Here is a 14,229-nt window from a genome sequence, read left to right as displayed (position 1 = left end):
AATGGAAAGCTTAGCAACCAAGGCTTTGCATTCAATCAATCGAGGTCAGAGTACAGAGTACAAATGGTGACTGGCTCTCAGCAAGGAAGAAAAAGGAGAATTTAAAATAAAGCCAGGCATTTAATTAACTGTTTTAATTGTCCTGGAGGGAAAAGGTTAATTAGCAAACAACTGTAAGCGCAACTGCTGCCCAACTTGCTATGAGAGTCAGTTGAATTGTTGCTATTTACAAAGCTTTCCATCGTCAAAGTAAATACGTTTGAACCTGAATACATCTCATAAATGAAGCAGCTTGGAGTCACTTGTTAAAGCATGCAGGGGAATGCTGAGATCAGAGCCCTCTTTTGGCAGCCCTGTTGAGTTCTCTCCTTTTGAAAGGTGGTCTGTACGTCTGCAGTGTGGATGACTGCCTAATTATCCAATAAAGCAATTGCCATACACTGCTAATTATACATAAAGTGAATGATACAATGGGATTAAATAGCCAGATAACATCGGCCTCCTTCAGGCTTCTTTTCTGAGGATTGCATGTGGCTGTTCTCACTGGGGCTTGGTTAAACAAGGAATTAAACCCAGCAAAGATACCGGGCCGCATCCCTAGCTGGGGCAAATTGGCACAGTTCACGGGGGCTAGGATGGCTGCTGGCACATCCTGAAAATACTGGACTTTTGGAATGGCGTGACCTCGACCCCGCCGCTGTGACCTCGTACACATGGTGCTTGCGAGGTCACACCACATGGAGGATGCCATTTTGCAGAGCGTGCCAAACTGCCCCGGCCTGACATGCGTGAGAGCTCACGCTGGCAGGGGCGGAGTAGGGCACTCTGCAAAATGGCATCCTCCCTGCGTCCACTGTGATTCCAGACAAAACCACATCCAGTTTTATATCCGTACCGGACAGGGACAAACCTTAGGAAAAAAAGGCCTGGCTGGCTCAAAGCCAGACGAATGGCCTGCCTAAGCTGTGACAGTTGTACCAGCTTCTGCCCCACTCTTCTCCTCTACTGAGTTGCACCCAGGTAGGGTGTGGCAGTCTGTTGTCTATGTACCGGGTTTGAAATGATGGGTAGCCCCATCCCACATGGACAAGCTAATGATAATCTCCCTGCAAGCCCCTCTGCTAACCCTAGTCACCTTTCAGAAACAAGCTAGCTTAGTTTGAAACTGAAAGGGATCTTGTGATTTCTAAGAGGTGGGGACTTTGGTCGGCTAGTGCAGCTTTTGCTAGCCTAGCTACCCCAGTGACTCTTTGCTTTGTGTGTATGTTTGAAATTAACAGCTGTTAGGCAGATCGATCGTTATTGTCCTAGATGTTCTTGACAGATCACTGAGTAACATTTTATTGACCTGCTTTTGCTGCACTTTGCTCAAAGCGTGGTGTTAGTATCTCACCCGTTTATCAGTAGCTCCCCTTTTCCTGCCTCCTGGAGCGGCTCCAACAAAATTGACTCTTCTGCTTAAATGCAGGCATGCTTGGGAAATTTCATGAGCATCTTGTCTCCAAGCTTTCATATTTTCAGGGCACTTGTCGGCATCCAGTTTTGCTATTAATCCCCCCTTGAATGTTGACGTGGTCCTGAAAAGGCTGTCTTACCCTTTGAGCTCTACTACAATGCATGTTTGTTCTCACAATAGCCTCTTCAACAGCTGCTCTCCCCCCCCCCCCCCAAAAAAAAAAAGGGAGGGAGGGAAGAGGAAGATTTAAATGGAAGGGCCCCTTGACAGGATTTTCATTGCAGAAGAATTCTTGAGTGCAAAAACTTTCTATGGCTCCTTTTGAAGCTCCTTTTTCAGCACTTTGGAGGAGACCTCCACAGCACCTGCATACAGTGTCCTTCCCGGAGAGCAGTTTGCTTGTTTTTAAGCCTCACATCTTGACCTTCCTCTCGGATAGGATCTAGCAGTGAAGCAAAGCTGTGCATGCATGTTTAAAAGTGTAGTGACCTGATCTTGAGGAGTAAATTATGTGTGTTGTGGGAGTATAAGATTCAAAGTGGTTTTTGTGGTTTTCTTTAAAAAACAAACAAAAAACCTTTTTTGGAAAGGTGCAAGGACGAGACTTCTAATATTGGGTTGGTTAACACCCCAGCACGCCCAAAAATCAGGGTTTGCCCATGGTTATGGGTTTCTCATTTTTCCTGAAGTATGTGGCAGTTATCTGCATGGTGCTGATGGAGTACAAGTAAGAAAAGGTGTGCAATGAATTGCTGGAAACACGCATTGAACTTGTAGGCAATTCAACTTCCTGTTTAAATAAGTAATTGTGGTCTCCTGGAAATCGTGTATAATCTTCCATCTGGCTGACCAGAAAACCTTTGTCAGCACAGTAAATGTAGTGCTTTTTATGCCCCAAACTCTTGATCCAGGAATGTTTTCTGCAGTTTTATATAGCCATGGCATAGGTAGTACCGAAGTACACATTAGATATATGACGAGGAGAAACTTTTCCATATCTTCATAGCCTTTAAGGCCAGAAGGCAGCACTAGGATCGTCGTCTGGCCTCCTGTAATAATACAAGCCAAAGGACCTTACCCAGCAATTCCTACATCAAGCCCTTACTTCTGTTTTAGCAGCAAGCATACTGTCATCCCTCCTCTACCACTTGGCAGCAGATGTTGAGGCCTTGCAGGTCCAATTCCTATTGGAGGAAAAATCAGTGATGTGGAGTCTGGGTATATTCTAAGTGTGACATGTTTTGTTTACACACACACACCAGTCCTGGAACAGAGATGCAGCAAACAGCATGTGGGCAATCTCTTCTGGGAATTTCAGCCCAGTTCCCAGGGAGCAACTCTGCCTCAAGAATTTACCTTGATTAGAGAGATGAAGGCAGAGACAACTTCCCTTGCTGCTTGACATAGCTCACCCAAAGAAGTGCATCAGAACAACAAAGCATACTTTCCAAGACTAGAGGGTCCTGTGGCACCTTTAAGACTAACAGAAGTATTGGGAGCATAAGCTTTCGTGGGTAAGAACCTCACTTCTTCAGATGCAAGTAATGGAAAATTTCCATTACTTGCATCTGAAGAAGTGAGGTTCTTACCCACGAAAGCTTATGCTCCCAATACTTCTGTTAGTCTTAAAGGTGCCACAGGACCCTCTGTTGCTTTTTACAGATTCAGACTAACACGGCTACCCCTCTGATACTTTCCAAGACTAGAAACTTGTTCACGTGCCAAGAAAAAACTTGAGGCTGTAACAGCGCCACCTGGCGACTCCTCCTTTCAGTAGCCAATACAACATAAATTACTGTTCTTGCCTCAGCATTTTAGCAGTGACGTACTTAGACTATGCCTAGTTTTCATGTATTAGAAAGAAAACTGCTGATTTTTCCAGTAGCAGCTATGGTGGTGTGAAATAAATTAATCTGTTATGAGCACTTGATTGTTTATTGGCACAGTGTGTAGATTGATGAGAGTTTTTTGGATACCTCTATGTATTTTTAATGCCTAAATTCACAACCTTGCTATAAACTTATTTGGCCTTAAATGGAGTGAAATGTGTCCTTACAAGACAACAGGCCCAGATGTACATTTTAATTTTTGATGAACACTATAGTAGCTTATAATAATAACACAAAAGGTAGTAAACACCTTTGATGTGAGAGCTTTTATGGTGCTAGCAGATGGGGCTTCCAGGGATCTAGCTGACAGCTAGGACAGAGTTAGCATACAAATTTGATCTTTTTCCAATTTCAGCTACAGGAAATTAGTGAAACTGTGAATTTGGAATTCATTTATATTTAATCAGAAAGTATAGGGTGTAAAATCTGTTTTAGTTCATGAGGCATAGGAGACTATAAATTCAGGAAAAAAAAACCGGATGTATGTAGGGGTTGTTTATAATCTCCAAAATTGTAGGGCTGTGAGATTGAAATATTCTCAGAACAGGTGTCTAGAAGAATACCCTCTAGGGATGAGGGGATAGGGTCAGTCTCTGTTAATTCAGCTGTTTCCTCTGCTGATAGTGACAGTAATGCATTGTGGAAGGGGTTGGTGGGGGAGAAAGAGAGAGTGAGATGAATACACTTTACCAGAATGTCTGTCTGGAAAAATATTGAGCTATAAACTCTACAAATATAGTACAGCTGATGTTCAGGTTTCAACATCAACCTGAACTCTGCCCCTGCATCTCTGTCCACCTTCCACATACGGGATGGAGACTACCCCATTTGGCACATGCAAATTAAGTCTGCCCTGATGAATATTTATAGTTGAGTATATGGAGCACCTGCTCTTGGGATGCAGTGGTATAATGATATAAGTCACCCGTCTAGCTTGGAGTAGGTCAGTGAGGGAGGTGAACACCCACTATGTGTCGGGAGTATGAAGGATAGACACTTCTCTCCAGGGGATTTTGCTACCGATGCTGGAAACATCCCTACATTTGTCATGAGCTGCGCAGCTGATTGGTGCCAGTGCAGTGTGTAGGATCTCAGTGGGAGCTGGTGACTTTGTGACTGATCTGAGGGAAGAGGAGCAAGGGGCTGGCAGTACCAGGTTTCCTGAAGTACCAGGAGACTCCCGTCCATGCCAGACAATTCTCTTCTCAGGTGCATGTAGTACTGCCATATCTGTGGCTGTTTCTATTGACTGGCCAGGGTAAAAATGGATATTTAGGCTGTGACATCCCCACAAGAAAGGGTGTGTGTGTGATGGGTTGTTTTTTTTATGTTATGTGGGTGGTGGTGGGGAGATCAGGGATTCAAGGGGCATGCACAAGGGCGAAGTCTCTCCTGGTGTAGGGGTGAGAACTGGTGGGCATGGTAAGGGTGCTGGTCACTTAGCCTAGAGCAGTGGTTCTCAGCCTCTTTACCATTGTGAGCTGCATTTGCAGCTCTCTGTGTTGTGAGCTGCATCCACACAATATATATACTACCTGTATGGCCATGAGGATGTCACATGGGGCCGCAAGCTCTATGCTGTTTGGGCCATGGCTGTGGGTTGAGAACCACTGGACTAGAGCAAGAACTTGAGGTAACTTTTCTGTCAAAGCTTAGCTAGAGAGCTGGTTCCAGTCAACCACGAGAGTGTACAGAATGTCTCTAAGCTCTCCTCTAATTACTAATCGCTGCCATGCTTCACCTTGGTAAAAACAGCCCTGGGCATGAGTCTCCTCTGCAGTGTGTGGAAACCATTCCAGTTTATGTATAAAGCTGTTTTATGAGTGGGTCAAGAAAAGAGTAATTTTCAAACATTGAAAATTGGCTATTTCTGTCAAAGTCTCCGCTCAAAAACAACTCCTCCAGTTGCACACGCATTTAAAACCAACACACAAATTCTCCTCCTGTGCAGTCCAGGCCCAAAGATATTTTTATGCAAGAAAGAGGTTTTTTGGGGAATCTGCCTGGGGTTGGTGACAGTTTCCATTAGATATAATAAATATAGATGTCTATCTTGCTTCCTTGACTAAGGGCTCACAATTGCGGCTCCCGACTACTGATGCAAGCTGCTGTTGGGTTTTAAGTACTCCAAGGTCCTGATCCTAAAGAGAAACTAGCTATTAGCTGTCACTTGGGCATGACCAGTTTTGCTCTAATGCTTCATCCAACCAAGAGTGATTTGTATGGCTCTACTGGGCTCCAATCAGGACCCCGTTAGGCACCATTCTCACATAATGGGAAGACTGTCTCTGAACCAAAAAGCTTACAGTTGAAGTCTGACTAGAAGACCGGTAGGTATGGCAGACAAACACAGAGAGCCCAAGGTAACTTGGAGACTAAAATGGTGAAAGGAAACAGCATACGGTCCATTGCCTGACTCTTCTCTGTGGATCTCCTAAATCTTAGTGTGTGGTTCTATTCGAAAATCCGGAGGGAGCTTCTGGCTTGTGCCGCTGTGGGAGGCTGCACTAGGGGTTAGTGCTGGAGAGAAAGATCTGGAATATTAATCGCCAACATAAAGCCTGCTGGAGTGATTATTTTTATTTGTTTTGCAGTAGCACTCCCAATGTGCTAGGTACTATACACCTATAGGAAGACTGATCCCTTCTTAAAGAGTGTCCCCATTAAGACCTTAAGGGAAGACTAAACCAAAGCTTTTGGGGGTAGAGTGGAGTCTGTATTCCCCTGTGGGTAACTCATCACACCCTAACTTCAATGAACAACTACAGTTACCATGTGATTATACTGCTACCTTGATGTAACGTGACCTGATATAACACAAATTCGGATAACGCAGTAAAGCAGTGCTCCGGGGGGGAGTGCAGGGCTGCGCACTCCAGTGGATCAAAGCAAGTTCAATATAACGCAGTTTCACCTATAATGCGGTAGGATTTTTTGGCTCCCGAGGACAGCGTTATATCGAGGTAGAGGTGTACTAGATTATCAGCCTTGAATACGAGCCGCATTGGCCAGTGATGAGTACATAGAAATTCAAAGAGTTTCTAATATTACAAAAATGGGCTTGTGCTGTGTTTGTAGGATGGGGCTGCATGAGAGAATACGTTTCTGGGTGCAGTACGTTTCTAGTGATTCATGGTCTAGTTAGCAGCATTTGTGACAATCTCACACGTTTTCTGTGCAGGCAGAATGCCTCCCAACCCGAATAACTGGATGAGGTCACTGATTCAGTGACCTGAGAGAAATGTCAAAGAATTTACATCAGCTTTGATAGTTAAAACTTCATAGGCTTCAGTGCAACTGTGTGTGCTGAGGAAGAGTTTAAATATGGTAGAAAAGATTTAATTCCTTAAGTGTTGGGTAGAGGAGCACATTGTGTGTTACTGCATTTATGGAAAACAAGCTGCTCCTCACACACGGTTAAACAAAATGAGCCGTGGTCTCTCTCTCTTTCTTTTTCCATTGTATTCGGGAGCAGAGAACTAGAAGGATCCATGCTGGCTGGACACTTGATGACAAGACCAGTATCTGTCCTCTCAAATTTGCCCCAACCCCGAAGCATGTTACTGTCAGTGCAAAGGAATTTAGATAGTATTTCTGTTACAAACACCATTGGTAACAAAAGTAAAAAGCACTATCTCTGTGTTCCCCAATCCTTTGTCTTCTCCCCCTGCCCCGCGCCCCATCTAATCTATATGGAGGCCATGACTTTAAAAAACAGGAGTCTCAAGTTCGGCTCCTGAAATCCATCTTGAGGCACCGAAATAGTCAGCCATGTTTTCAAAAGCGTGGTGTGTGACAGTCGTCATTTTGGCCAGTCCCAGGGATTGATGTGGGGACCTCCAGAGCTAAAAACAGGAATTGCTTGAGCCCAAGAGCCAGGTTCTGTAGCTGGCCTGTAAAGGCCTCTCATCTTCTGGCTCAGGCATGGGGGGGTGTGTGTGTGTGTGTGCGCGTCAGCAGTACAACATACACTTACCTGGGGGCTACCGTAGGGTTGCCACCTTTCTAATGGCTGGTAACTAGACCTCCGAGATCCTGCCCCGTCCTGCCTCTTCCCCCCTCTCCCCTCCCCAAAGGCCCTGTCCCCTTCTCTGCCTCTTACCCCCGAAGGTCCCACCGCTGCACACCACGCACTGCTGCGAGCTACAGGAACCAGCTGCCTCCTTCCTTCCACATAGGGTTGCCACAAATAAACCAAAGGGCTTGTCAAATGGCACCCGGGCGCACAAGCTGGAACCCGGACTGTCCAGGTGAAAACCAGACGGGTAGCGACCCTAGGCTACCATGAGCCCTTATGGGTCCTACTGAGCTCAGTGGGAGTGGCTGCGTGCTCATCGCCTCGGAAAAATCAGGCCACTTATGTAGCCACCTAAAAATGTGTTGCAGAATGTAACATTAGGCTCCTATCTTGGCAAGTATGTCTGATTTGGGTCCGTAAGTCCTTCTTTCTGTTCAAGCCTAACCCGTATCTTCTGACTGGGAAGTGGCTGGAAAGGTAGCTCTGATTTAACTTTGAACTAATGCTGTTTCATTTTTCATGGTTGTGTTAAAAGAACTTTGCATAAAAGCAGGCCAAATAACACGAAAGGGAGGGAAGGTGGTTTGATTAAAAAAACTCCCTGCTGCTTTGTATTTCCAGGCGGCCATAGGAGAGGAATCTGGGGGTGTAGCATTGTTGTGTAGAACAGTATGCAAGGTCATGGCAGACCAGACAGAGCAAATTAGATTCTGTTGAATGAGGAAAAAACTAGAGGCGGGACAAAGGAGTTCTGCTTCTGATAGAGAGCCTGGAATACAGGTGTCTCTGTAGCTCATAACTTCTTCCTTCACTTCCCAATCTTTTTGGTTGTCTTTTGCCTGTGACATATTCACAATATTCTGTGCAGTGATCACCTGTTAATACCAAAATCCTTGCAAGCTGAATGTATCTGCTTCATTGTCACTAGCTTTGATGGAACCTAAAAAGTATGCCCCTGCCTCAGTTATCCTAGAGACTGTGCCTTTCTTATTTTTTCACTATTGAAATTCTATATTGAAATTTATAGACTTCTTCTATGCTGTCACTACTTACATTTTTGTTCGGTACATGATCTATATTAGGTACTTATCTGGCTCCCATCACCATAGTGTCTGAGCACTCCACAAACTTTAATGTATTTATCCTCGCATCACCTCTGTAAAGTAGGGATACTCTATCTCCATTTTACTGATGAGGAACTGAGGCCCCGAGAAGCTAAGTGACTTGCCCAAGGTCACACAGGAAGTTTGCTGCAGAGCAGAGAATTGAATCTGGGCTTCCCAAGTCCTAGCCTAGTGCCCTAACCACTGGACCATCCTTTCTCGAAGGAATCTGGATTAAGTGTTGTACCACCACTTCCCATTGGTAATGACCTCAGGTGGAGGTCAGAGCAGGACAGGTATCTGTATGGATATTTAATGGTCTCTTTCAAAGAAATGCAGTTCTTTAGGAGTTCACTGGAGCTGTCTGTTGTTGCAACCTTTTTCATGTTTAAGCCAGAGATACCTCATTTTGTAGGGGAATTAATATGCATGTGAAACTAAAGAGAAAAGTCATTTGAAAGCAAATCTATTGTTTGTAGGACAGGATAGCACCTAGGAGAGCTGGTTAGGGACCAGGACCCCACTGTGGTAGCTGCTGTATAGACACAGAACGAAAAATGGTCCCTGCCCCAAAGAGCTTAAAATAATTTGAAACCTTCTTAAGTTCCTTTGAGGGAATGTTGCTTGGTCACTTAGGCCTTGTCTACACTGCCACTTACAGCGCTGAAACTTTCTTCGCTCAGGGATGTGAAAAAACACCTCTCTTCCCCCTCCCTCCCCCCCCCCCCCCAGCGATGCAAGTTTCAGCGCTGTAAAGTGGCAGTGTAAACAGTGCTACTGCGCTGAGAGCTACTCTCCTTGTGAGGGTGGGTTTTTTAAAGTACTGCCGTGTAGACATACCCTTAGTAACTTTCCTTTTTGTCCAATATCATGGACAAATCCATTACGGTATGTGTGTAGCTGGCAAAATCCTGCCAGGTCATTTAAGAGTTTATGGAAATTACTCTTGCAAATTTTTTACTAAAAGGGTTCTGACCCCAAAACATGTGATGCTCCTCACTGATCACCGTTTTCTGTCCTGAAAAATTGGCTATCTCATCCCCCTTCTCCAAATCCAGTAATAAGTGCCTTTCCTGTCTGCCAGTCTGTCCTTTCTAGTCTCTCTGTGGTTCCCGACTCACTCCCATCTAATTTGCACTGATTCTAGGATGGCCGTCTGCAGATGACTCAGTATTTTGATGCCTTCATTCCTCTCCACCTTGCTGTCCCCAGTCCTTGCTCTGTCTGCAATCATAGCAACTGAAGCTGCTCCACAGAGCATCTCTGGGCAAAGTCCTGTTCTCATGATGTCATTTTATGCCTTAATCCTCTCTTCTGTCAGCTCCCTCTTGCTCACTGTAGTGGCTGCACTTCTACTCCCTCAGTGATGTGATTCCCTTTGGTTCCATCATTGGCCCACCACTCCTTTCCCCCCCCCTCTCTAATCTCTCTGAGTGGTGACATTCACTACCTTTGGACTGGGAGCCTGGAACTTCTCAAGTCTAATCCCAGCCTTGATGTTTGCCTTGAGGCCTTGGACAAGCTATGTAGGGCAGTATTTTCAGAAGCAGCCTCTCCTTTTTGGTGTCTCAGGCTTTGAATAGTCATCTTGACTCACCGGGCCTGATTTTCAGAGGCGATGAGCTCCAACTGAGTTTGGCTGGAGTTGCGAGTGCTCAGCACTTCTGAAAATCAGGCCTGCAGTGTCCCGGATTGGGCACCCAAAAATTAGTGGGCAGGCTTGGAAATTGTTTTCCTTCACATCTCTGCCTCTGTTTATCCATCTAAGCAATGTGTCTATGAATTACTCCTCTACCTCACCAGAGTGTGCTGAGGGTTAAAGTTAGTAATGCCCTCTTGGAAATGAAAAGTGCTTTGTGAATGCTGAGTGGTGGTGGTGTCATATGAGTATCCTGTAATGAGAATGAGAAAAAGCGTCTCTTGCTAGTGCATAGTGACTGAGAATTCCCTTGTATAGCTGCCTGAATGACTGGTTATCTAAGCTTGGAGAAAACAAATTCTCTTAGTCTTTCCCACTCGCCAAAAGTGGGACATCTCTGTAATTAATTATATATTCTATCATTATAGTTCCTCATCTGACTCCCCTTAGGGGAATAAAACCAGACACGAATGCAGGAAGAAGGGAGACAGCCAAAAAAAAAAACCCCCTACTGTTTCAGAATACACTTGCATACTAGTGCCTTGTGACAAATCAGGTTTACTTGCAAGGCATAACCCCATTGCTGCCCAACACATGAGCAGTCTTGGCAAAAGCCAGTATTGTGTCCACCTGACAGACAGAACGATTCTTTTGCAATAGAGCGAATTCTGTATGTTCTCCAGGCTGTGGTGTAACAGCAAAAGGAAACGATCATGGTATTTCAGTGGCATAGCTGTTGCTTGCCCCATTCATGTGGGTTCAAGGAAGTCTTTGAGACCTCTGAGAAACAATTATAATTTAAGGCTCGGATGCTGCAGACTGTTGAGCAAATGAATAGCCTTACTGACTTCATTGAGATTACTTATGTGTAAGTTTGTTCCGGATCAAGGCCTAACTCCTGCCTTAGTTCTCCAGGGCTGCGTAATATTCTGGTACTTCTCAAGGTATTTTTTCCTTGCCTTTCCGGTTGCATTTTCTACAGGAAATGCTAGATGCAAATAATTCTTACATGACCTACAGGGTGGTGTTTGTATTGGGGGAGAGCCTAAGAGCCCTCCTCATGGCCCAGGATCCCATTGTGCTAGATGCTGTACAAACACAGAAGAAAAAGACAGAGTCCCTGACTCAAGGAGTTTGCAATCTGACCAGGTACTTTTAGATTGTATTAACTTAATCTCAGCCGGGAGGGTGATTAAACCTAACAGGAGCTGAAGAATCCACCCTCTCCCTTGGAGTCTTCAAATCCAAGACTAGGTGCTTTCTGGAAAGGATGGTTTAGCTAAAAAGACAAGTTATTGGGCCTCAATTCTGTGGCCCGTGTTGTACAGGAAGTCAGACTTGATGGCATAGTAGTCCCTTCTGACCTTGAAATCCTGTGAACCTGATTAGGGTTGTTCCCTATGTATGTATGTCCTGCTCACGCTCATGTCTAAAGTGTAACTTGGGGAAGTTTGAGGACTTTTGCAGAATGTCTTGTTCTCAAGCTGACATTGTCCCTGTCCAATGTCTAACAAATTCTGCGTAAACGATAAAGTGGAATGAAAAGGCCTTGCCCCTCAGACTTTGTACTGTAGAGGCAATAGGCCTGTTTTGAAGCGTTCTAGCTGAAGAACACGTCAGGAAGCAGAGTTTTGACTTTTATCCTTCACATTAATGAATATTCAGCAGCATTTGTGCGGTTTGCCTGCTAGCTAAGGTTCCTCTCTCCTTTTCAAGTTTTGTAGTGCTTCTTGTTAGTAACTGCAATTTGCTGGGCTTGTATCTGTCTTGCAAATGATACATAAACATAAAGACTGCAGGTGTATGGTAATTATGAATCCCAATAGCTCTAGAGTTGCAGCCATCTCAAAAATACCTTGTCTGAGTGGCCACGTCTGTCTTTTAAATACAAAAATAGAAATAAACCTTTACCTAGTCTCATCCTTGTTCTTTCATTCAGACTTAAATCTGTTGATGTTTTTATGTAAGCTAGGATCTTTGAAAACACCAGACTTGTTCTGAGGATAGTGTGTATATATTTATAGCTTTCAGTTTGAAAATCTGAAATGGAAGAAGAGAACTAAAGTTCCGGGCCTGTGGTGAGAGTACGGGATTTGCTTGGGAGAGGAGCATCAGGAAATAGGTTTCTCTTCCTAGCTCTGCCACTGTCACCGCATTGCTTTAGGCCAGTGGTTCTCAAATTGTGGGTTGGGACCCCAAAATGGGTCTCAACCCCATTTTAATGGGGTCACCAGGGCTGGCATTAGACTTTCTAGTGCCAAAGCTGAAGCCTGAGCGCCCCCCCCCTGCCCAGGGCCAGAGCCCAAGGGCTTCGGCCCTGGGCAGCGGGGCTCAGGTCAGTCTCCATGCCTGGGGCTCAAGCCCTTGGGCTTCAGCTTTGGTCCCTCCCTGCCTGGGGTCATGTAGTAATTTTTGTTGTCAGCAGGGCATCTGGTACAATGAAATTTGAGAACCCCTGCTTTAGGCAAATTACTTCCCTTCCCCCTGCTCTATTTCCCCATCTGTAGAGTAGGGAAAATGGTACTTGGGGGCCTTTTAAAAATTTATGAATTTGCCTTCCCTATTGAGAAGACATGTTTTGTTTTTTGGGAAGCTTTTGGTTGGGGGGAGCAAAACTTTCTTGCCAGGTGTGGGATGCCTTTTTTAAAACCTCATTGATTCCAGCATACTGCAGATGAATTCAGCTGATAACTCTCAGGTAGCAAGTGACAATAAGAGATTTCATGGCTGTGCGAGCTCATCAAATGGGTTACGTTTGTGTGAACCCTAAGGTGCGTAATGTGAAATGAGCAGTTGAGAAGGGGATGCTTTTAGCTTGGATGCAGGGGAGGATTGCGCAGACCTAGGACTTGTACTTCCTTTAAAAAAATTACTTAAATTTGGATTTTAAAAATGGCTTCCACCTGTCCCTTAAATTAAAATTAACATTTCCAGAGCTAGAGCCTCAGCTGGTATAAAATGGGCCAAGTTCTCTTGACTGCCCTGGTGTGTTACTGGCTCACACTAGCGGAGGATCTGCCCCTGGAATCATAAAGGTTGTCCTCTAGTGCTGAAAACTTTAGCTGACAGCGTAGACCAGACAGAACTGGTTGCAGTACCAACGCGCTAAGTCTCAAACATTCTGTAATAATGCTGCAAGAGGTCCACATGAGCTGAAAGAGTGGTGTAGCATGGGGCTAATTGGCATCAGAGTTACTTTTGACCTGTCTTGGAGCGAGATGATAAAAGATAGAGAAGGAATCAGAGGGCTTGGGTCAGTTCTTCTTGCAGCTCTCAGCGCTGGAACAGAACAGTGGTGTATCCCACCATCTTTCATCTACAGCAATTGTTCACTGGCAACTTCTTGATTCAGCTACAGCTGGGGAGTGCGGGGGGAGGGAAGATTATGCCCATAAGAGAATAAAGGTATCTTTAATTAGCACAATCGTCAAGGTTGCTGGAACTGTAAATGTCAGACTGGAACAGAAATCTTTAGCATGTAAATGTCACGTTTTTGCAAGTTGTGTATGTTGGGTGCCTTTGATTCTGGGTCTCTTCTCAGTAGATCTCAACACACTTGGATACTCAAGCGTTTGCTGTCCTCTCTCTCTCTCTGTAGGATTTAGTAGCTAGAAGGAAGGGACACAGAAGATTTTGGCCATGGCCCCAAGAAAAAGAAGTGGACGGGGGATTTCATTCATCTTCTGCTGCTTCCGAAGCAACGACCATCCGGAGATCACCTACCGGCTTCGCAATGACAGCAACTTCGCCCTACAGACCATGGAGCCGGCGTTGCCAATGCCCCCGGTGGAAGAGCTGGATGTCATGTTCAGTGAGCTTGTGGTGAGTGTTGCATGTTTCTCGCAGCAGTGGGGTAGCTATTTGTGGGAGGGCACCACAGAAAAACATTGGGGGGCCCCCCCATCCTGCTCATGATGTCCATGGCAAATCTCCCACTGATTTTAATAGGTGCGAGGTCAGGAGGTGTGATTTTTTTCAAATGAGCTTTTACCTGAAAGGAACGTCAGGGTTTGCTGCTAGTGGTGATTGTAAAGGCCTCTGAGCCTTGAATTCCCATTGGATGCACCGGTGGCTTCCAGCCGTCATGGGGAATTCCATTGGTTGATACAGAGCTCCTGTAAAAG

At 45.1% G+C, this 14,229-nt stretch overlaps 1 protein-coding gene across 2 annotated transcripts in view; it reads left to right on the top strand.

Moving 5' to 3' along the window:
* The window catches only part of DAAM1 (dishevelled associated activator of morphogenesis 1), a 183,002-nt gene that overhangs the window by 55,910 nt on the left and 112,863 nt on the right, over positions 1–14,229 (top strand). For both annotated transcript variants that reach the window (XM_054026064.1, XM_054026065.1), the window contains exon 2: positions 13,704–13,927. In XM_054026064.1, coding sequence (XP_053882039.1) covers positions 13,745–13,927 — 183 coding nt within the window. In that variant the 5' untranslated portion in view covers positions 13,704–13,744. The remainder of the gene's footprint in view (positions 1–13,703; positions 13,928–14,229) is intronic.

This window comes from Malaclemys terrapin, chromosome 4 (assembly GCF_027887155.1).
Source record: "Malaclemys terrapin pileata isolate rMalTer1 chromosome 4, rMalTer1.hap1, whole genome shotgun sequence".
NCBI lineage: Eukaryota > Metazoa > Chordata > Testudines > Emydidae > Malaclemys > Malaclemys terrapin.
The sequence above is the reverse complement of the archived record's forward strand: the minus strand, read 5'-3'. Positions and strand labels throughout refer to the sequence as shown.